This window comes from Cibotium barometz, chromosome 5 (assembly GCF_041138505.1).
Source record: "Cibotium barometz isolate CiBa-2024 chromosome 5, ASM4113850v1, whole genome shotgun sequence".
Taxonomy (NCBI): domain Eukaryota; kingdom Viridiplantae; phylum Streptophyta; class Polypodiopsida; order Cyatheales; family Cibotiaceae; genus Cibotium; species Cibotium barometz.
The window spans coordinates 21,433,943-21,458,419 of record NC_141050.1 but is presented as its reverse complement, the minus strand read 5'-3'; the positions used below and the strand labels follow the sequence as shown (position 1 = coordinate 21,458,419).

At 45.9% G+C, this 24,477-nt stretch overlaps 1 protein-coding gene across 4 annotated transcripts in view; it reads right to left on the bottom strand.

Annotated features, from left to right (window-relative positions):
- The window catches only part of SOS1 (sodium proton exchanger, putative (NHX7) (SOS1)), a 264,488-nt gene that overhangs the window by 104,039 nt on the left and 135,972 nt on the right, over nucleotides 1–24,477 (bottom strand). For 3 of the 4 annotated variants that reach the window (XM_086798112.1, XM_086798111.1, XM_086798114.1), the window contains 2 exons: nucleotides 10,662–10,769; nucleotides 5,180–5,408 (listed from right to left, as the gene is read on the bottom strand). In XM_086798112.1, the coding sequence (XP_086654238.1) occupies nucleotides 5,180–5,408; nucleotides 10,662–10,769 (337 nt within the window). The remainder of the gene's footprint in view (nucleotides 1–5,179; nucleotides 5,409–10,661; nucleotides 10,770–24,477) is intronic. The other variant, XM_086798113.1, reaches the window with a different exon arrangement.

Sequence of the window (24,477 nt, the reverse complement as noted above, 5' to 3'; positions counted from 1 at the left end):
GGAAAAAGAGTCGTGGAGCATACTTGCTTGCTCTCATGCGTGGAAAAGCAGGAAGAGGAAGAGTCGACTGCTGAAGGGTGGATTTGCTGCTGTTTTCTCTGTGCAAACCAGCCGTACAGCCTTGTACGGACAGGCTGCAGGTTCTCTCCTGGTACAGGCTACGCACAGGAGCTGCTGCGGGCCTATCTCTCTGCTGGACAGGCTGCGCACAGCTTCTGGACAGGCTGCAGTTGCTGATTCAGGCTGTACATACAAGTACAGCTGCAGGTACAGCACTGTACGACTGCCGTACAGTGTACGGACAGTTCAGGTACAGCAGTACTGCTGCTGGCGGCGCTGGACAGGTTCTGGACAGATCTGGCTGCGCAGATACAGGCGTGTACAAGTGCTGGCTGCAGGCGGTGTATGCAAGGATAGCTTCTGGCACGTATCCCGAGGCAGTACAACCGGTACAGGGCTGTTTTTCAGATCTGTACAGTCAAGTACAGCATATAGTTGGACACAAGGAGGAGGGTACAGACAAGTACGTACATGCGTGTGAAGCAGGGTTGTGGAAACAAGTGCCTACAAGTAACAGATTGGTACCGTTGCTTCCTCCAGTGCAAATACACGGGCTGATTTTGGTAAGCTCCGCATCTGTTCATTAATCTCTCTTTCTACTGCTAGATGTCTGTTGCAGATTTGAGTTATCTGGCCCCTTGTGAGAGGAGGGGTATGGCAGAAGGGTTAAGACAGAGTTTGGACAGTACATGTATGTATGAGCTGAGATGTTGAATCATGTACTTGTGTTATGCCAGATGTATGCTCATGGCTGCCCTGCTTAGTGGTCTTGGCTGATCAGAGGGAGGCACAGTGTGTTATTTTGAGACACAGATCTGTGTGCATAGATCCTCTGTGCTAAGAGGGATTGTGGGCCGTCAGATTGGACATACACGTGTAATCTCTTGGCTGATTTTTGGTTGTACTCAGCCTTTCATACTTTTGGAATTGAATAAAGAAATACCGCAAGGGGCGCCAAGCTTTGGGGCCAACAGGTGTCACTTTGTTTTCAGGTTTGGGCACTCTAGCCCCAATCTTTTCTGTTTTCATATCTAGACTACAAGTGGACGGGTGACTGCTAGTCTACCGCACTCTGGTTTCTATCAGAGGCCGGTTTCAGCCACCATTAATTGGCACAAGTCCGTGGGATTTTGGATTAGTGATTCTCCGTAAGCAGATTGAATTCTGATGCGGGGTTCATTTGGATTGAGAGAGCATGCACTACACGATACCTTGGCAAGTTGGCTGCCAAGTTGGCATTGACATCTCCCCAGCACAACAGTTTGCACTTGTGCTCATGAGCATTAAAAGCAAACTTCACCATTGGTGTAGCAAGAAGCTTGATTTGGCATCTAGAGCCTTGGTGGTTAACCAAGAGCTGTTGGCCACTTCTTGTTGGGTTCTTCATAGGGGATGCATCGGCCACTTACGTCACCCATTTGGAATTTTCTTTGGTCACGTTTAGATGGCACAGCCACAACGCAACAGCAAACGGAACGGCCCATGCCATCTGGAACAGGAACAGTATATAGAGATTAGGGAACGGGAACGAGAACGCTACGTCAACACACGCTCACGCACACAAGTGTGTATATAATATATATATTATTATATTATTATATTATTATATTATTATATTATTATATTAAAAGCTATTGATATTTCATTTAAAACAAGACAAACACAATACATTATACATAGCCATTGTGATTGATCATGAGACTTGACTCTTGAGTACTCTAGGTGCCATTGAATGATTGATGATTGAAGGAGAAGAAAATGAAAGTGATGAGGATGAGGAGGAGCACTCTGGTCACTGTTGTGTAAAGCCTATGTACTTTGAAGTTTGAAGGAGGTCAAGTGACCAGCCTCTGTTCAATCCCAGAGAGGGGCAGCCATCGGCGAGTGCACACACATAGCAGCCCTTTTTTTTTTGTTATCTTGGGGAAAGTACCATTTGAAGGTACTTTAGTACCTTAGGTACTATATTAGGTACCTTTGGTAACTCAAAGGTATCTTTAATAGATGGACAACAGCCATTGCATTCCCGGCCATCACAAGGAACGGCTGTTCCAGAAACAGCAGCACTGTTCCTGAAATGGCAGTAGGCGTTCCCACTCAACCACCACATCATCGGCCGTTCCATACCGTTCCAGACCATAGGGAACGGCGTTTCCTGTGACTATGTTAGATGGCACAGTATACACCAGGTGAGAGTTGCCCAAGAAACCATTATTCTACCGAAGCAAGAAGGGTGATTAAACATCAGAGACCCACAGGTGCAGTGTAAGGCATTGCTTTGTAAGATGATTGTTACAGGAATTCTTCTCGGCACTGAGCCATGGAAAGGATTTCTCATGCAGCAAATTACCAGGTGTACTCCGGTTAGGGGAGGTGCCTGGATAAACAGCCCACGTTTCATCTTCTCGAAGGTAAAGCTCCTCCCCATTGGTTAGATACCTTCTTCAGGCTTGGGATTGCATGATCTTGGATGAGTATGGTAGACCTCGTGGGGCAGCTACACATTGAGTGAGCTGGCTGGGAGACACTCTTCCCCACAGTGCTGGATTGGAAGAGGCTTAAAAGCCTCACTGAGGATCGAGAGGAATGCTTACACAGCATTTAAGGGGCACTAGTCAGAGGATTGTGCAGATTGATGTTGCCATACGCAACCACTGGATACAGGGACCTTCTTGGAAGGGCTTCATCACTTGTTGTTTGGAGTTTCCTCTGAGACAGGTGTACCTCTTCAGGTCACAGGCCTCCCCACTCTGGGAGGGATGATGCACTAGTCTTTTTGTCTGTACAGGATGGTTGGAATTTGGAGAGATGTGATGTGCAGGTCACCGAGGGCCGAGTGGTGCGTCCTATGAGCGTTGTTGGCAGAGCACAGAAGCACTAGATGTTGTGCATTCAGATGTATGGGGTCCTACGAAGACCATATCTATGGGAGGCTGCAGGTATCGATCCCGCCCCACGAATAATTACAGACGCTTGGAGCCTTTGGTTGTATGTTAGTTGCCCTATCTCGGTACTTGCATTGGGACCCCGGTAAGTGGGTGTGGAGGTATGCTACCAACCCGATGAAAAGCATGCCTTTCTTCAGTTATATTATACAGAACACCAGGCATCTTCTTCTAGGACACATTCAAAGAGTCCCTACTCTTAGACCTCATTGGGAAGTTTATGGTATCAGAAATGACATTCAAAGGACTTCTTCAAGGAGGAGGTGGCACTCTTACAGGAGGACAAGTTATTTGACTTTCTCTTCATGGTGGTTTTTCTACCAACTAGTAGAGATAGGCTATTGGTGTTAGCCCAGCCTGCCCGAGATGTGCAGGAACTTCAACGACAGTTTACCATTGCTTATGAAAGTGCAAGGAAGCACAGAGGATTTGGATTGCGATAGCACATCTCCTTGGAAGGATAAAGGAGGATGCTTACATTTCTTTTGGTGCTATTGTTTGGGCGGTGCCGTCTTCAGGATATGCCAGAATCAGGGTACGTCCCCCCAAGCACAAAAGTTGGACATTGCATGGGAGTTATTGCCAGTACTACAGCCTGGTACATTTGGGAGGCTAGATGCACATAGGCCACCATTGAGGGCAACTTGGTTAATCGGGCCACAGTGCATTTGCAAGATATGAAGTGATATCATCCATACCCTCATGGCCACTTGGGCCAGGGCCCGGAATTCAGGGATGTTCGAGGGCTGCAGAGAGAAAGCGCAACCAATTTATGAGAGAGTGGTATTATGGCATCTTTTTCACTCCCACTCATATGGGACCTTGTTGCCAGCACAAGGTACCAGACAGGTTGAGATTTCCAACCTTGTTTCTTTGAAATCTTCTTCTTGTATATTTTTTCATACTTAATAGAAGTCTCTTGTTTGAAAAAAGAAGAAGGTAAAATGGCACTCCATAATACTACCTAATTGAAAACAATATGCAGCGCAAATTATCGGAATCTATGTAATAAAAAATAGAGCACAAAATCATGATTACAAAAGAACGTAATGGCACTTTGTGACCAATAGTTATGTGAGTAACCTTTGAAATATTAATAGTGATTAAAGTGGGAATAAACAAATGCTAGGTGGTTGTGTAAACTAGCATTGTATTATGTGTAAGTTTAGGCTTTAAATAAAGCGGGTCCAATGTGTGTGAACGACGACTAGCATTTGTGAGTTCTTTTGTGAGGGAACATCCTCCTAGAAGGATATTATGTATGGAGTGATGTGTGGCAAAGTGACAGCTATTAGGGACACTTGGCATCATGTTTGGCATATGGCATATGTGGTGGCAGCATATGCTTTACCTTTGTAAAGGGAATATGCTTTCCACAAGTCTTTTGTACTTCCCTTTAATCCCCAATTAATCGTTTGCTTACTGTGCTGATTATCTTGCTTGTCAACATCACTGGCGCTCTCTCCCATCAGTCGTGCTCTTGCCCTCTCTGCACTGCACCACCATAACCATGATTTCAAAAGTACATAATGGTACTTTGACCTATCATTTATGTGTGTAGCCATGTGTCCTCAAGATCTTCTCGATGAAGTGTTTCAGGACTACTACTTGATTCATTCTACTGTAGAGTATGGGCAGTTAGTTGTTGCTTAATGCAATGCTCCTTGGGAAAGGCCACAAATGAATTCACCTCTTTGGTTCGTTTTGACTTGATGCCTTTCCCAATTTCACCCATGGCAAGTTATTATTTGAACTTAGTACATACTCTACGATGTTATCTACCCAAAGAACATATTTTATTTTTTACTTAAATTTTTCAATGTGTTTTCTTTTTAATAGACTGATATTTAAAGCCATTAGCTGGGCATGTACCATTCCACCACCAAATCTCTAATACTACAAGAAGGGAAGTAAGACAACAAAAGAAAGTGCAAACCAAATCATTGGGACCTAAAGCTTAGATAACAGTATATACTTTATTGAATCGAATGTCTCAAGAGTTCTCCTTGTATTAGCATGTTTCTTCTTTAATTCTATTTGATAGCATAAATACTTAATAAAGAGTGTCACATATAAGCTTCAGAGTCCTATGTTATAAGCACTTCCCGAAACAAGACAGCCCAACCCGAACAGTTCAGACAAAAGAATGCATGGGCATAATAAAAAAAACCTACCATTGAGAAGCCTTAAACGAGTGTCTTGGAGTTGATTTTTCTGAATCTCAGTGACATGGTTTTCCATCTCATGTGGGTGGGTGGGTCGTTCTGCTGTGGTTAAGCAGCTTATGTACTTGGTTACAGTTTGCCATTCTGCAGGTCCAAGCTCCTCATCTTCCCCAAGTTCTTCAAATGCTTCTAATGCTTTAATATTCATCTCATACTTGGTGTATTCCAAAATTCGCGACTTCAGTTGTTCACAAGCACATAAGATATTCACAATCAGAAAGGCTTGCAGATACAGAAGAAACAAAGTTTACATAAGCATCTTTCAATACTCTCCAACACAAACTAAACTATCCCATTACTGACTAACGACAAGGACATTGCTCTAGAGAACACAAATTCGACTTCAAGAAAAGCCAAGTTATCATGCATAACAAAATCAATTCTTTCACCATTTAAAAAACTTAAAGAGCCCCTTCAGATTTTGAATGCACCCATCTAATCACAATGTGGATCAAAACTAATGGACCCGTTCAGAAAGTACATAATCCTTTATTTACAAAAAGCATGAGCAGTTGTGACGAGAAGCAGATACTAAGAATGAGAGGACATGACAGCTGGTTGGAGGAGTGATTCAGAACAAGGGACAGTCCTAACCTTCACTTTCAAAAAGGTAATAAAGTGAAAACGACCATCTTAAGATTTAAAGCTACATATATAGACGTGTAGGTGAGGGATAGAGGGAGAAAGGCTGTTACTTTGGCACACACATCGGTTTTGTACCACAAAGCCTTGGCCAACAGGATTAAATCACTGATCACCGTAGACATTAAGAGAGCTTTACGGCAGAGGTTGTGGCACTCGTACAGGGAAACGAAGATTTCCTCTTTTATTTGGCTTTCTCTACATGGTGGCCTTGCCACCAACCATTGGAGATCGGTCCTTGGTGCTAGCCCAGCTTGTCGGAGATGTGCAGGAGCAGGAGCTTCAGAAACAGTCTACGATTGCTTATGGGAGCGTAGGGAGGCATAGAGGATTTGGATTGCAATAGCACACCTTTTTGGAAGGATGAGGAGGTATGCCTACATTTGTTTTGGTACTATTGCTTGGTTGACACAGTCGGTCCCACGACTCACGTTTGAAGGGAATGACAGAGATATGGTCATGCGGGTTACCCAAGGATTGGGTCAGCAGTGCCGTCTTCAAGACATGCCAGAGTCAGGCTAAGTATTACCAGCACAGAGATTGGACAATGCATGGGAGATCATTGCTAGCATCATAACCTAGCACATTTGGAAGGCTAGATGCACTGAGGCCATGGAGGGCACTTTGGTTTACGATACATATTGTAGTTGCAGGATCTGGTGTGATACTATCTCCACACTCATGGCCACTTGGACCAGGATTCAAGGATCTTCAAAGGCTGCAGAGAGAAAACGTGCCTAGTTCATGAGAGAATGGGATCATGGCATCTTTTTAACTCTCATATGGGACCTTGCTGGCAGCACAAGGCACCAGGTTGGTTGAGATTTCCCCCCTGCTTGATCTGAAATCTCCCATCTTGTAAACTTGCTCATACTTAATAGAAGTCTCTTTTCCGGAAAAAAAAAAGAATCTAGATCCCACAATCTTTCTTGATAGGACTTTAGAACACCTCTCTCCCATAAGCCCCATCATATAATTTAGTGTAGCAATTTTAACATCAAAACCCCAAGTACCCTCAATTTTAATCTTTGGAACCCCAGCAGAAACCAACTCAGCCTCACTGTTATGATAGATGTCCTCTAGCAAAACCATACCCTCAACCAAGTTTAAGCATTCACATAAAAACCTCTCATCACGATAGGACACTCGTTCTCTTACAAGGACTTGCAACTCATGCTCACTACTGGTCTCACCTGCACTTGATGTGATAAACAGTTGATGACCATTGCTAGCTGTTTTACAAGCAACATATATTTGCAACTCAAAAAGTGTGTTTGAAGTGGCTGGTGTGCTATATTCTCTCAGGATTATCATTGAAAGAAACTGCTTTCAACCACCTTGTCAAATTTATTTCTCTGAAAAGGCGTTGCATTTAATGATAATATCCTCTTCTGAATCATACAAATACCCTACCAAAATCTTCATTTACAAATATTTATGTGCATGTATATTGAACATACCTACTTCAATCATTCTAGCGCGTATATAGTGGAGTTATTTGGGATCGGGCACAGACCCTTCAGAGAGCCAGATGTCCCTGTCCTCCAAGATCTGAGCCTTCTTCCGGCCATCTATGAGACATCCTCCAGTGACATAGAGTGGCCCTGCCTCAAGTAGTGGACATTGCCTCCATATATAACGTCATAGAGGGGGATGACATAGGATGACCACTATTGGTTGTACCAACCTTCTCAATGTACATGTAGGACTTGAGTTCTATGTGGGTATATATATATATATATATATATATATATATATATATATGTATATATATATATACCATCATAAGGCCCGATGCATTTGAACTTACAAATAATTTTAAAAGAAAGAAGAGAATCACCAAAAACAAACAAATTTTATTAAAAAAACAAAAATTAAAAAAAAGCTTAATAGAGACACCCGAGAAAAAATAATAATAATAATAGTAATAATAACTTGCAAAAAAAGACAAATACGTAACTACATCACACACACACACACCCACATACACACAAACAAATTATTTATTGAACCACAACAAAAGAATTTCTAACAAACAAGCTAAATAAATTTTTAATAACTGATTAGCAAAAACAATCTTTAAATGACTAATTCACTAAAACAAAACAAGTAAAGACAAGAATATGAAAAGTGCAAACTTTACCTCAAAGAGTCCAATCATGAAGTATAAGATCATCAACTTCATCATGCATAGCATGGACTAGGTGCTACGACATCCCTACTTACGTCATCAACACCCCAGAGTAGGTGCACGTTTACATATAAAAAATTTGTCCCAACCAAAAGGATACAATTTTTATACAGAGACAAACGAGCTCAGTTTGCATCACTTCTCTGAAGGTGAAGGTCAGACTCAGCCATGATGACGGCTAGCACTTACACCTAGACTAGCAAAAACAAATCACTTCCCTATTAAAGCAATGATTAAGCAAGACTAGAAGCAATGATAAATAACAACTAAGAGCTAAAATGATCTAAACAAAAAATTGGGCTTTTAAGCTCCCCATTTTTGTGAAACTTATTACTTATAATCTTAAAAATTCCAAAAGCAAAAATCTCAAAAGATATATCTACTTTGATTCAAAAAGCAACGAACTTTGCTTAAAACCTTTTTAAAGCAATAATCCTTTTGCACAAGAAAATTGATAAGCAAACTTGTTTGAACAAATACGAGAGAATCTGAATAACTGAGAAGAGAGAACACCATATTTAGTTATTTTAGAAATGCTAGAAGTGAAGTGAGGCATTCTTATGATATTTAAGTTGGAACACTATACCTACATCTAAACCAACACAAGATTGAGAAATCTTAAGGTCTAAAAAAGAACGATGGTCATTATTTACAATGCAATTAAGTTCACAAAACTCTTTGGGATAAATTCCTCCTCCTAAAGAGGTAGGGTTTGGATACATAAAGTCTTTGAAATCGAGAATAATGGGAACAAAAAGATCATCAACAAAACGTCTCACTTGACAAAGATTGTGGAGAAAGACAGGACACGTATCAACGGAAACTAGGAGTTCCATAAATTCAAATTCATATGTAAAAAGATAAAAGTTGGCAAGAAAAACGGCACAGTTAATACCCATAGGAATACCAATGGTTTGTTTAAATAAGAATCGCCTAAGGTTATATAGAGGTTATCTATGAGAAAATCTAACCAAGACATAATATCATCTTGGTCTACAATCTTAGTGTATCTTTTTTTATTCTTGGCTATGTCTTGGTTTTTGTTTTTCAACCAACAAAAATCAAAATGAAAAGCTGATTTTTCTATCAACAAAGCTTTGTATCTATTGTGCTCTAGTTTGTAATGAAAGACTTGACAAATCAGAGATTTAATTCTACTACGCAAGTCGTTTTAAGTCCAATTTAGTATAAAGAGTAGTGAAATCAAAAGTTGAAGGCACAAAGGAGAAGACTTCTCACTGAGACTACAAGAAGAGTTTAAGAATTTAACAACGGGAATCACTCCCACTGAATCTTTTAAGATTCAACTACAATCTATAGGTACATCCTTCTTTCTAAGCAAATTTCTCCAAAGCTCATGGACACTCGGCAAAATGGCTTCAAAGTAATTACTCAACCATTTTGAGACCAAAGGTATTACTAGAGGCAGCTATAAATCTAGACTTCTTGGGATGTTTATGAAACTTCCAAATAGCATAAAGAAAAGGAACTTATTGCTCACCTTGAAATCAAAAGATTTGCAAAAATCTTGGTATTTTGCAATAATTTCTTGAGACGAGAGAGTGCTACTTTCATACGTTCGAATAGAAGAGTTATCTTCTTTCAAAAGACATTCTAAATAGAACTTTTTGCATGTAAACACAAAATTATTAAAACATTTGTCTACATAGGAAATTATGAAATCTCAATGAAACGTACGAAGAGAAATTAAGTCACTTGAAGATAAAGAGTTGCCATTAGAGCAAATAGTACTTGAATGGGATTCCATAAGTTTTAAAGAGGCCTTTTTTAGAACTGTAGCTTTCCAGTGAGAAAGAATGCCTTGCACTCCAAGAGACTCTTCTAACTTATTGACAAAATTAGAGATACTCTTATCAATAGCTTTTAAAGGCAAGAGTCAACCGAAGAGGAAACTCTAAATTTAGTGCCTTTCATAAACAACTCTTTAAGCAACATAGAAGGAAGAATAGAACAATTAGTTGTAACTATATGTCCTAAAGACTCATCCACAAAAGACGAAAAAGTGGCCTTGTTACAACAACATTGACCATTAAGAATGGTTGATTTAGTAGGCTCCTTCAAGGTCTTGCCAATATCTGAATAATTGAAGGCTTTCTGTCCTAAGGTCTGTATTTCTTCGGCACTTCTCCGATCTCCATGTTTCTTAGCTTCAGTTTACACATGATACTTTTGTAACACTTTAGGTCTCATAGACCCTTTCGGTATTTAGCAGATGTTAATAAAATACCTCTTCTTTTCTTTTTTTCTCTCTTCACTTTCTACATCACTCAAGTAAATTTCTTATCTCCTCAGTACCTTTGCTTGCACATAAAGATAATGTAAGTATCCCCAATCAGGACATCTATTACTCATAGAATTTGCTTACAGTACGCAAAGCACTTAATGTCCTAACCGTTGGCTTATTGTTTATAATTAAAAGGCATTTCAAACATAGCAGCGTACACTTAGGCCATCATCTCTCTCAAGATCGTCTCCTTCTAAGAATACAGACTATTGAACGCCATCAATACTTGAATATCAGAAATAATTTCATATGAGAGTAGACAAACGAATTGGATGAATGAAACATAACCTCACCTTCACTTCAGAAGTACTCTGCATCCTCAAAAAGCGCAACAAAAATTGAGTTGTACACCCATTAAGTGTCAATGTTAAAAAGACCACACCACCTGTCAAGAATACGAACTAGAATACCAAAATACAAGTATTAATCTCTCTCTCTCTCTCTCTCTCTCTCTCTCTCTCTCTCTCTCTCTCTCTCTGGATGCTTTACATGAGTTTGCACATGATAGTGGATTGTCTGTCAACCTTGGCAAAACCAAGGTTATGGTGTTTAACACCACGCCACAGTGGGTTAGGCGATCAGCTTCCACATTTACATATGGGCAGGAGATTGTGGAGTATACAGATGCATATACATATCTTGGGGTAGTATTCAGTGGGCCAGTGTTTTCGATGAGGAGAGCAGCAGAGACTAGATTGACTAGAGCACATGCAGCCCTGGGTGGTTTGGAGAGGATGTGTTCGCAGGTTCAGTTTCAGGAACCTCGAACGAAACTCTGGCTTTTTGACACTCTAGTGACATCAGCTATGCTTTATGGAGTGCAGATATGGGGACCTTCAGTGGGCCATCACAGCGCAGGCGGGTGGAGAGGTATGGAGAGGCCTTTGGTATCTATGATTGCTAGGCTTATTAGAGCCAAGGCTGTGGTACCTCATGAGATTATTCGAGCAGAGCTGGCGGCTGCCCCTCTGGTGATTGAGGCTCTTACGAGATCAGTCTCCTACATACATGGCTTGTGGGATCTCCCCCGAGACAGATATGCACGCCTCGCCCTGGAGTCCTCCCGACAATTAGCTTTACAGGGAGACACGGCTTGTTGGTATGGACAGATGACATCTTGGTTCCAGGCACATGGTTTTAGCATGGACAGATTGCCTCCCTTCCAGTATTCTCTGGAGGCACCCTCTCTCACTCTTACACGGACAGAGATTACCAGACTCATCCGTCAGGATTTAGTTCAGCTGGACATTAGGAGGACATGGATACAGCCGACTGAGGAGCTGGGCACGAAGATGGCTTTCTACAGAGAGCATTTTCTTCAGCTCACAGCAGATGGTTTTGTGATCAGACCCAGTTACATGGATGTACACTTGTCTCATGCAGTACGATGTGCTATTGGTCAGATTCGCACATCCTCACACCAGCTTGAGATTGAGATTGGCCGATATAGAGGTATACCAGCTGAGGCCAGGATATGCCGAGTATGCCATAGGGAGCCAGAGACAGAGCTGCATTATATATGCCATTGTACTGCATACTATGAGATACGTGGTCGTTTCCACTGTTTATTCAGAGAGGGTTTTGGACCACTTTCCAGAGTCATGGGGTACCAGGACCAGAGGTGTTTGGGATTGTTCTTGCTTGAGCTGCGGAGACATAGAGATAGCCTGCTTAGGCGCACAGAGAGCCAGACTCAGAGGCACATTACAGACTTCTTTAGTCCAGCCATCACTGCGCCAGATGGACCACAGCAGCAGCAGGACATGGATACCGCCCACACCAGGGGTACACTGATTGATCGTGCGATTGAGCTTGGGTGGTCCAGACGCCCACGTCTACGGAGGAGGGCATCCCAGCATAGACGGAGGTTGCAGCGGCAGATTCGGATTATTCTTGCGAGGCATGCGGGACACCCAGTCAGGGTGCTGACCACAGAGGATATTGAGGAGATCCGCCAGTGTCCGATGCGGCACATATTATGAGATGGAGGTACCTCCATAGTGTACCTTCCAGTTCCAGTTTCATTTTCTAGGTGCCAGTAGTATCATCTTTATTTTTCATTTTCTGGGTTTTTTTTTTTTTAATCCAGACATTGTATCAGATCCACCATGATGTAACTTTTGGTCTCATAGGTCATTATGGCCTTTTGAAGACGTTAATATAACATTTCATTTCTCTCTTAGATGGAGGGGGGACTTCTTCCAGGCAGAGACTTTTAGAGCAGTCCCCCCTCCATCTGGATCCCATGCAGAGACCTCTACAGCAGCCCAACATGTTTTGTACCCTGGCCGTTCTGTAAAAGTATAAAACGTACAAAATGTTCCTTTGCGTAGACAAGTTTTTTTAACGTTTTTTGGGGGCTTATACTGATAGCAACACACGGTGCAGAAACCCAAAAAAAAAAAACTTTTCCGAAGCAAGCCTGCACAATTTGCGTTTCTATGTTGCCTGCACATTTGCCTGATTTTGTCGCTCAGACAGCTGTCTCCAATCCTGTTGGGTCTGCCGCGACCTGTTACAATCAATGAATGCTGATTTTGTTCAATGTTTGGGGAAAAAATCAGATTTTGAAATTGGGGCTTTTCTGCCAGGCTGCCCCAAAGTTCAATTCATTATCGACATGCATCACCCCAGGGATGCCACATGGGAACATGTCACTTCACAAGAAAAACATGGTAGTTCTCACTCTCAGAAATAAAAGTGCAATTCATATGAGCAGGTAGCGGGTCGCAGCATAACCCATGTGAAGGCACATTTGTCCGGATTGAAAGGGGAAGGACTGGGCGATGCAAGGTCGTCTTAAAACAGGTATATGACTCCTTACAGGAATGGAGGAGACAACAGGAAGGATTAAATACAAATCAACCCAAAGATGCACAGGATTAGCAAGAAACTGAGGAAGTATCCAGGAGAGCCAAGGCTAGTGGAGATGACGATATGCACAGCCAATCTGAAATCTGAAGTCAAACTGGTAACATCGGCTCTAGCTCTACTCCACAAGCCCACAGGATCACTTTGCCGGCCACTAGTTCCCTGAAGAGAGCAATTACAAAAGCAGAAAGCTGTAAAAGAAGCCACAAGGGAGTTGACGAAGTTTTTCATCCAATGTGCTCTGTCATCTCACATTGTATGAACCGCTCACTGGAAGAAAGCCATGAGATATATCAGCCCCATATGGCATGACTGGAATGGACCTAGTTATGAGTCCTTCATTACAAGAGTGGAAGAAAGCCATGAGATATATCAGCCGCATATGGCATGACTGGAATGGACCTAGTTATGAGTCCCTCATTACAAGAGAGCTTACAAGGGAGAAAGACCACATGCAGCTAGAGATGGAACCTTCGAAAGGCACATGCATAAAGTATGGTTGTAGTCACTTGTGTGATGGGTGGCCAGATATCACGAACAGGAATGTTAAGAACAATCTTGAGTCTTCATGTGAGGTGTTACATACCTCACTAGGCCTTGGGCCAATGTTAACCAGGTGTTAGGATAGCTCAAGGTTAAGAGGATTGCTAACCCAAGGTTAGGGTTAGGGCTTAGCACAGGGGCTCATAAGACCTACCTAAGTGCTAAGGGCTAGCAATGATGAGGTTGGGAATTGGTCAAGAGTCAATAACAAGCTAGGTAGAGGCTTATAATAGCTAAAAGCTTTCTAATAGAAGAAGTGAACCAAGAATAGTTTGGTTATTACTATATAAGTGAGTTTGGGCTCACTTATGATTATTAAGAGGTATCCATGTAGAGGGGGACCTCTCCGAGGCATGCAGGACCTCAAGGCCAGTGACATGAGGAAGCTATTGTGAAAAGCTTGCCTTGCATTCACACTCATTTTCTGGTGTAACGAGTAGCTTGGACCAATTTATCTATAACACATTGGTTGAGATAGCCTACTTACACTTTCCATTTGGAGATACAGAAGTGATTATCACCTTCATTAGGAATTCCTTTGAAAATGCGAGATGACTCGAGGAGTCCGGCCTTTTACGCCAAGATATGAATGCAACTTGGGAAAATGCTTGTTCTCCATGATAAGGTTGCTTCAATTGGAAATCCTCTTCTGCAAGCTGCGAGCTCAAAGGTAGATGAAGAAATTTAAGATTTTGGTCTTACTTCGTAAGGGTCGGATGTTCTTTTCTATTACAGGCTTTCCTCTCCATGTCGCAAGATCACCACTAGAAATTTCCATCGGAATAAGTTCTATGTAGGGACAGATTTTGTTGGAAGAGAATAGATTGGGGCATGGTCCAAATAGCATCATTGCCTTGTTGAGTACAAGGCAAATTCATGATCAAGTCCATTGCAATACGTTCCCATGGCTGTGAGGGAATAGGCAACAGCTGAAGCAAACCTTGAGTAATGTGTCAAACAGCCACAGCTTCATCCTCCGCTCCTGAAACTGTATATGTGAGAAATGCCTCTCACTGTGTGTCAAACAGCCACAGCTTCATCCTCTGCTCCTGAAACTGTATATGTAAGAAATGCCTCTCTAGTGAGCCCAAAGTTGCATACCCTCGCATCAATATAGTTTCGGGTGCCTTCCGCGTAGAGAACTAAAGCCCAGCAAAAGTGATCCCAAGATATACATAAGAGGACTATTTTTTTTCCCGAGAAAAGATCCTTTCATTAGTTATAAAAAAAACGCCCACTGGGCTACAAAACCCCTCTCCTGCTCATAAGAATGCAGAGCAGAGATCCAATCAAGGCAACTAGGGAGACTCTCCCTAGGTGCAAAAAAGTACAAATAAAAGTACAAATAACTGAGAGGCTATATCATACAATAGGAGGGGGGAAAATCCAAACAGGTGGCCTGTAGTGCCAGCGGGGGGTACCCGCGTGTAGAGTATAGAATGGGCCACTGCGCCAAGTGGTGTGGAAGGCCTGGCGCCGCAAGATCGCTCGATCTGAGTCGCCCCAGATGCGGTCATACTGTCTTCGCAGGGTGTGAATCAACTCCTGCCAGATACTCCGAACAGTCTCTGCTGGTGGCTCCAGTCTCCCCTCAAAGGCCCTGAAACAATGGGCTCTCCAGGTGAGGCTGCTGAGGAGCTCCCATCGTAAATCCCTCTCCTATGTCCAACCGGCGAACGAGAAATCCGGTGAAGGAACAAGGCGAGGCTGGCCCCTAATGAATCTGATGGCCTGGCTGTCCTGCTCCGTCTCGTGTCCCGATGCAGGCCTTGACGAAGTCGACCAAGCAGCGGCTCCCCAGGTATACATGCCTTCTAGAGAGAGGGGGGCCAAAATGCGCAGCATCCTCAGCCAAATCTGATGCGCCTGTGGACAGTCCCATAGGCAATGTCTCTGTGTCTCCAATGGGTGGCCGCATCGGACGCAGGCCGACGGAAGGCCACTGTAGACAAGCCAGGCGCCAACTGCAGAGCCCCTGTGGGCAACCAGCCACTGAAAAGTCGAGATCCTGCGTGCCTGTCGGCTAGCCCAAAGCCTGGTCCAAAAATCCTCCAGGAACTCCTGTGAGAGTCCCTGTAGTAGCCGCCAATGCTCCGATGCAGCTGGAGAGACCATCCTCCTCGCAATCAAAATATGCCTCCCCAGCCAAACAGTGTACTGGAAAAAGGTAATCTCTGTGGCCTCGGGGGACGCATAAGGATCATGCCACTCGTACTCGCCAGGGTCCCACTGGAGCCGGGCCAAGGGGCGCGCAGCATATGCCCATATGCGCCAATCAGAGTCCACATCTGCAGGATCTGGATCAATATGCCACTTCCGAGAAGCGGCGGCCACTACCCGTATCCTCTGAAAGATGCACTCTGCAACAAAAGGCGACTCCGCCTCCACTCTCTGAAGTCTGCCCTCATCCTGTATCTCATAGTAGAGGCATCTACCATCCTCAGTGCAAGCTCTGATAGCAATCAGGATCTCCAACTATGGGGCCGCTGGCTCGAAAGGCATGAACCACTCCTCAGTGAGTGCCTCCTGAATGTCATCCCTCATAATCAGCCCCCCTCTGAAGTGACTCAGCCTCTTCGCCTGGATCTCCTCCGGGAGACTGCAAAAGGCCTGCTAATCTCCAAAATTGCGTGCTGGGCCTGCCGCCAATGGTCCCCAGGCTAGACGAGGCCGAGAACCCAACATATGACCATGCTCTGTGCGTATCGCGGGGCTCCAGATGAGCGGTTGTCTGGCCCGCTCCTCATCACAAGTGGGAGGTCACTGAGAAAGCCCCGGTCTCAGCAGCTCCCAAGCTCACAGGATGCTCAAGGCAAATCTGTCCTCCCATCCTCTACTGAGGCCTATCCTCCTCATCTCTATGAAGATCCACCGTATCTTTGGTGCCCAAGTGTCCCCTGTTGGGGGAGCTCTAGCCTGCAGTCCCCGCTGAAAAAGAAGCTCCTTCCAAGGCTCAGTGCCTGGAAGCAGCCCCCGAACAATAAGCTTCCCCAACAATGCTCTACTCTGATCACCTGGATCTGTAATGCCCAAGCCCCCCTCGGCCAGCGGAAGAGTAATAACTGCCTAAGCAACCTTGGCCCGAGCCGGCTGACCATCCCGCCCAGACAAAAGAAAGTTCCTGATCTGCCCCTGTACCTGGCTGATGCAAGAGCTCGAGAAGATCTAGCAAGACGTGATGTACCAAATAGTCGCTAAAAGCACCTGGTTTGTCGCCACAACCCTCCCAGCCAAGGATAGCCGAGCTGTACTCCAATATAAAAGCTTCTTCCGAATGCTCAAAAGAAGCGGGGCAATCTGCTGCTCAGGTGACAAATGAAGTCCAATCTGGCATCCCAGATACCGTACTGCTGTGCCACGAGGAATCCATCTAAAACCCAGGTTTGGGCTCCATGCCAGAGCGGGAGCGCTACCAATCCAAAAAGCCACTGTCTGATCAATGCTCCCGAAGCCACACCAAAAACCTGTAGCGACTGCTCTGCCCTCTGTAGATTGGCCTCCTGGCCATGCAAAAACAATCCCGTGTCATCAGCAAACTCAGAATCGAGTAGGTCCTCCCCACGGACTCGAAGCTGGAGTCCTCTCAAACCAACCTCCTCTGCTGTCAGATACATGCTCATAGCCTCTGCAAAGAAGAGAAAAAGGAACAGGGTGAGAGGGCATCCCTGACGGACTGATCTGGTCAACTCAAAACTCGGCCCCCGCCCTCTTGCCATCAAAACCTGGCTACAAGCTGTGGAATATAGAGCCGCCACTCCTCGAATCCAGTCTGGCTCAAAACCCAGGCGAAGCATAGTGCCCTCTAGGAAACCCCAATCGACTCTATCGTATGCCTTCTCAAAATCGAGAAGCATCACGACCAAGTCCTCACCGAGAAATCTAGCTCGGACCGTCGCCTCCCAAAAGGTGAAAATGTTGTCAAGGATGCTGCGCTCCTTGACGAATCCTCTCTGGGTAGCATGAATCAACTCCCCAAGGAAGGGCAGGATCCTCAAACTCAAGGCCTTTGCTAGGACCTTGTAGATAGTATTGAGGATCGTAATAGGCCTCCAATGCCGAATAACATCTGACACTCCCTCCCCCTAGGAGATAAGAAAGATCAAGCCCTCTGAAAAGCTCTGTGGCATCACCCCAGTGTCCAAAACATACTAAAAGCCCCTGCGGAGGCCTGGCCCCAAAAGGTCCCAATAACGCATAAAGAAGGCAAGCGTCAATCCGTCCTCCCTAGGGCAACTATAACGCGGAAGGACCCTCAAAGCCTCAACAAGCTCATCCTCTGAAAGGGGCTCCCCCAAAACAGTGCGCATACGATCTGTGACCCTCCTCTGCACATGGGCCCACACACTCTGTCTGCAAGCATCACGTGCCTCCGTGGCTGGCTGAGCTGAAAACAGGTCTCTATAGAACTCAGTGGCAATGGCTCTAATCTCCCCGGGCTCAGTGGCTAACGATCCGTCCTGCCTCCTGAGCTGGCGTACTCCTGCTTGAGCATGGCAGGGTCCGCTGATCTCAAAAAACTCCCCAGTCACTCTATCACCAAGCTGCGTCCACTGAGAGGCCTCGCGATGATAGTAGAAATCATGTCTCTGCTCCTCTGCCTCTCTAACCTCCTGGCATGCCTGGCTCAGCTGGGTCGCCACCCACTCACATGTAGGCAGCTGCTCCTGAAGACGCTGGAGCGAAGCAAGGCTAAGTCTCAAGCGACGCTCCCGCTCTCGAGTCTCTCCCAGCCGTGTCAAGGCTGTAGCGTGCAAAAAAGAGCTGAGCTCCATGAGTCCCTGGGCACACTGGCCTGCTGTATCCAGGTCAGAGCTCCGGCTATCATGCCATATCCTCTCAATGTCCTCAGAAAGACTGGGATCTGTAAGTATCCTCTCTGGGATCCTCAACTGCAAAAGCTGGTCTCCCGTGTCCTCTCCTCCAATGTCAAAATAGTTGGCACATGGTCTGAAAAAGAGGTGCTAGCAAGAATGCCAACGGAGCCACCACGCTCCCCGAACCTGTTGCCCACATAGAAGCGATCAATCCGTGATAGATTAGTCCCTCCCTGCCGGCGATCCGACCGAGAAAAACTAAGACTGTCCTGAGAACGGGAGAAAGCCTCACGCTGCCATGCATCAGTGATCAGCAGTGTCATACAAAATCGCTCCCAAGCTGCAAGCTCCGTGCCGTGCACTGTAACATGACTGCCTCCCTTCCTATCGGCCGGGTCCTCAAGCATGTTGAAGTCTCCCCCAACACACCAATGTGCGGCCTCGGGCAATGCATCTGTAACCAGGGTCCAGAACTCTGCTCTGGCACTAGCATGGTTGGGCGCATAGACATTGAGCACACCAAAGTGCTCATCGTGCATCCTCAGAATAACATACTGTGCTCTACCAGGCACAATGACCCCGCAATCCACAATGGCTTGCCGCCATACATCCGCAATGACCATACATACTCCTCCCTGCCCACCCAGGGGGCCAAAACCTGCAGACCAAAATGTGTCCCATCTACCAGGCATCACCGAACCATATCTCCGAATCCTGCTCTCACTCAAATGGTGCTCCTGCATCATCACAATATCAATACTGCCCCCAACCAGGCATCTTTGAAGCTCCTGCCTCAAGCAACCACGATAGCGTACATAGTGTGCGCCGCCAAGGCCCTGTACATTCCATGAGATGATCCTCATGGATGACTTGCTGAGGTGGAGGCTGTCTCAGCCATATGGCGGGTCTTCGCAAGCGGCTTGGATGGAGAGTAATCCCCATCCGAGCGGCTACGAATCTGCCCACCCAGTGTGCTGCAAGAGTCTCAGACCAGGCGCCAGTGGCTGTGTCCCATAGCGACTGCCTCTCGCTCGGAGAGAGAAACCTCATGTATGCATACATAGCCAGGGTCTGCGAACCACCAAATGTCGAATCCCGGAGGCATCCGCACTCTCGGTATCAAAGAAATGTGCCAACTCCCAGAGTCGGCCTATCACATCTGTCATCTCCAAATCGCTCACATGGTGAGAAAACTTAAATGCCTGAGTCTTGAAAATACTAAGAGCGAGATCCAGAGTCCACTCCCGGTCGCTAGTGCCGCAAAGAGGAAAGGAGAAGGCCACCGCTGAATCAAGTGCCTCCTCTCAGGAACCAAAACTCTGACCAAAGGCAAGCCAGCTACTCTAGCCACCACTGAAGCTGCTGTGGGGCCAGTCTCAAGCACCGAGCCCACCAATGATCCTATCCTAGAAAGGAGCCGAAGGTACTCGCGGCGAAGTCCAGGAAAGAAAACTGTAACATGGAATAGGCGCTCTCCCTGCTCGGCCGCTGCTGGGTCGAAACCATGCTGCCAAGGTCTGAAAAAGGCCCGAGCGGCCCTGATGACAAGGGGACTCATGGCTAGTAGGACCTGGGCCACGCTCTGGGCTGTCTCGAACTCAATCTGGTAGTGTCCGCGGCCCAGTAACTGAACGTCAAGGATCTTGCTCACATCTGCAAGAAGGCGGGCCTGGAGAAGATCCCGGATTTCCCCTTTGCTAGGGCGAGTGCCAACTATACGGCAGATGGTGGAATGTGCCTGGAGGCGTTCCACCTCTGCCGTGAGGCTCGCTTCCTCTTCTGGCGAAAGAGAAAGCCTCATCGTGGTATCCTCAGGGGCGGGCGAGGGGGCTGCGGAAGAGTCCCTCGGAGGTGAGGCGGGAGGAACCTCCATCAGAGTCTGAAGCTGAGTCGAAGGCGAAGCGATAAACGGGGGGTCCTGCAAGAGCCAAGCTGCACGAAAAAACGGAGCGGGGATGGGAAGAGAGGGAAGGGCGGAAAAACAAAAAAAAAAGGGGAAGGGGGGTGGAAGACAGAGGGGAAGGGGCGGAAGACAAAGGGGGGCGAAAAAAAAAAAGAGGTGGAAGGCTGAGGAGAAAAAAGAGGCGGAAGGCAGAGGCGAAAAGGGGGTGGGGCAGTGACAGTCTGAAAAAGGGCATCTGTAACCAGTCGGGCCACCCCAAACTCTGCATGTAGAATGTCGTGTGGTATAGATGGCCTCCTCCTGATCATGAGAGAGAAATGAAATGAAATGAAATGATATATTAACGTCTTCAAAAGGCCAAAATGACCTATGAGACCAAAAAGGTTACAATAATTGGTGGATCAGATACAATATCTGTGTAAGAAAAGCTAAAAACAACTAAACAACTAACTGAAACTGAAACAACTATGAGGAAAAGTACGGTACTAGGAGCTCCTAATGGATAACATCTGGGAGAAAAACTCCAGCAACAAAGGTAAGCATCATACACATCACTATCCAAAGATGTCTCTCATCGGTCGATGGTGGATATCCTCAATGTCCTCCATGGTGAGTACTCTGACTGGACGTCTCCCATGCCGTGCTAGTATGGTCCTTATCCTCTGTTGTAGTCTCCGCCGATGTCGAGATGGGCCTCTCATCTTGGGGCGCCTGGACCGCCCCAGCTCTATAGCCCGATCAATCAGTGTACCTCTGGGGCTATACTCTGGGGCTAGCTGCAATGCCTGCTGGCCTGACTATTCAATCTCTGGTCGAAAGAAGTCTGTGATCTGCCTCTGTAGGTGTCTCTCCCTCTCTGATCCCCTCCCTCTCAAGAGACCCTCTCTATGTCTACGCGGCTCCAGCAAGTATAATCCGAGGCATCTCTGATCCTGGTATCTCATGACTCTAGAAAGTGGTCCGAAACCCTCTCTAAACAGGCAGTGAAAACGGCCTCCTATCTCATAATATACTGGACAGTGACATATGTAATGTAACTCTGTCTCTGGCTCCATCTCGCACAGGTGACAAATCCTGGCCTCAGCTGGTACTCCTCTGAATCTGCCAGTCTCAATCTCTAGCTGGTGTGAGGATGTGCGCATCTGACCAATAGCACACCGTACCCCATGAGAAAGATGAGTATCCATGTAGCTGGGTCTAATAACAAACCCATCCTCTAAACAGGCAGTGAAAACGGCCTCCTATCTCATAATATACTGGACAGTGACATATGTAATGTAACTCTGTCTCTGGCTCCATCTCGCACAGGTGACAAATCCTGGCCTCAGCTGGTACTCCTCTCAATCTGCCAGTCTCAATCTCTAGCTGGTGTGAGGATGTGCGCATCTGACCAATAGCACACCGTATCCCATGAGAAAGATGAGTATCCATGTAGCTGGGTCTAATAACAAACCCATCCTCCGTGAGCTAGAGAAGATGATCTCTATAGAAAGCCATCTTCGTACCAAGCTCGTGTGCCGGCTGTATCCATGTCCTCCTAGTGTCCAGCTGAGTCAAGTCCTGCCTGATAAGTCTGGTAATCTCTCCCCGTGTGAGAGAGAGGGAGGGTGCATCCAGGGAGCCTGTCCATACTAAAGCGATGTAGTTGGAACCAAGCTATCATCTGTGCATACCAACATGATCCGTCTCCCTGTGATGCCAACTGTCGTGAAAACTCAAGGGCTAAGTGAGCATATCTGTCTCTAGGGAGAGCCCAAGTGCTATGTATAAAGGAGATTGATTGAGTGAGTGCCTCTACTACCAATGGGGGGGCAGCCATCTCTGCACGGATAATATCATGTGGTACGGAGGCCTTGGCCCTAATCATCCGGGAAATCATAGAAACCAAGGGCCTCTCCATACGTCTCCATCCATCAATGCTACCAGCTCGGCTGTGGTGATCCACTGAGGGTCCCCATATCTCCACTCCATACAGCATGGCTGAAGTGACCAAAGTGTCAAAGAGCCAGAGCTTCGTTCGAGGTTCCTGAAACTGAACCTGCGAACACATCCTCTCTAGTCTCCCCAATGCTCCATAAGCTCTGGTCAATCTGGTCTCCGCTGCTCTCCTCAAGGAAAATAGTGGGCCACTAAAAACCACACCAAGGTAAGTATATGCATCTGTATACTCCACTGTCTCCTGACCATATGTAAAGGTGGGTATTGACCTCCTAACCCACTGTGCTGTGGTGTTAAACACCATCACCTTGGTTTTACCAAGGTTAACAGACAATCCACTGTCTTGTGCAAACGTGTGCAATGCATCCAAATGACGCTGCATCCCCTCTGGAGAATCTCAGATCAGCACAATATCATCAGCATACAATAACAGCGGAATCCATGTCCCTGCTAGCTGTGCTCTTCTGTCACCCTCCCGCTCTACATAGTCCGAAACCTCATCCACATACATCCCAAATAAGGTGGGAGAAAGGGGGCAGCCCTGTTTCACCCCAATAGTGGAGTGAACTCTCAGATATACCCTGAGTAGTACGTACCTGCCCCAAAACTGTCCTGTATAAAGCCATGATTCCCCAAATCAGCTCTGTGGGCACTCCCAACTCCTGTAGTCTGCGCATCAGTCTAGCTCTCGGTACTGTGTCAAAAGCTTTGCGGAAATCCACAAAGCAACAATAAATCCTCCTGCCATATAATCTATCCTCCTCAATAATAGCTCTGAGTGTCAAGATATGGTCAAGAGTGGAGAAACCTCTCCTGAACCCTGCCTGCCCTAATGCACATATGCCCTCTCTCTCTCTGCCCATCTACTCAACTCCTGCTCAAGAATAGATGCATATAATCTAGCCAATGTGTGACCAATCATGATGGTACGATAATTCCCACAAAGCATGGGATCCCCTGACTTGAAGATAGGCACAATCGTGGACATATTCCAAGTCTCAGGAAAACCCTCACACATGGCTCGGTTAAACATCATAGCAATAAGCTCTGCAAGCATATCTCTGGCATGAATAAAGTGCTCTGCTACCAAACCATCATGATCATATGCTCTCCCAGTCCTCATCCTGTCAATAGCTTTCCTTACCATCTCAGTAGTAAAGAAAGCACATGTCTCTGGGCATGGCTTCGATGGGTCTGGCAGGGGCGGCTGTCCTAGTGCTGTGTACAGGGATGCTGCATACTCACCCCAAATCTCTGTGGAGGTAATGGCTGGTGATGGTAAATGCTCATGGAATAGTCTCCATGCCTCGCCTGAGTCCTGACTCATAAATAACTAATACAAATCCCTCTCTAACTGAGCAAGATAAGCCCTCTTCTTCCGTCGCACTAGGTGCCGGAAGGTAATCCGTGACTGTCTCTGAGTGGTAACACCCATGAGCATCTCTCTCTGTAATCTGATCCTCATCTCTCTGCACTCCTCATCATACCAACTGTTTTGGGGCATGTTCCCAGATCGTCTCCATGTAGGCTGACTATGGGGATATGCCTTTGATGCTGCAGCATGAAGCGTCTCTATCAATATCTCAGTGAGCTCATCTAATGGCCGTCCCAGCTCCTCGGCACATAAGCGTCTGTATATCTCATCCGTGTACACGGTGTCAGTCTCCCTCGTAAAGGTATAACAAGTGTGTGTGGAGACCTGTCCCAATGGAGCGGTGCTGAACTGAAATGTGAGAGTGAAGGACAAGATAGCATGATCCACTGCTATTCCAACCGGCCTAGTGCCTACCATCAAATCTTGAAAAGAGGGAATGAGACTGGGCTGAGCCATAACATAGTCCACTGTACTAGCATCATGCCGATGTGGAAAGCTAGTGAAACCGCCAGATGTCGGGAATCTCTGTAGGCCATTCAGGATGGCCAATCCATGTGCAATCCCCATGTCTATCAAATACCACCCATAAACTATATGTTCCTCATCCTATGAGAGTCTAGATAGGCCCATATCCCTAACATCAAGCTCCCTCAACATCTCCTATG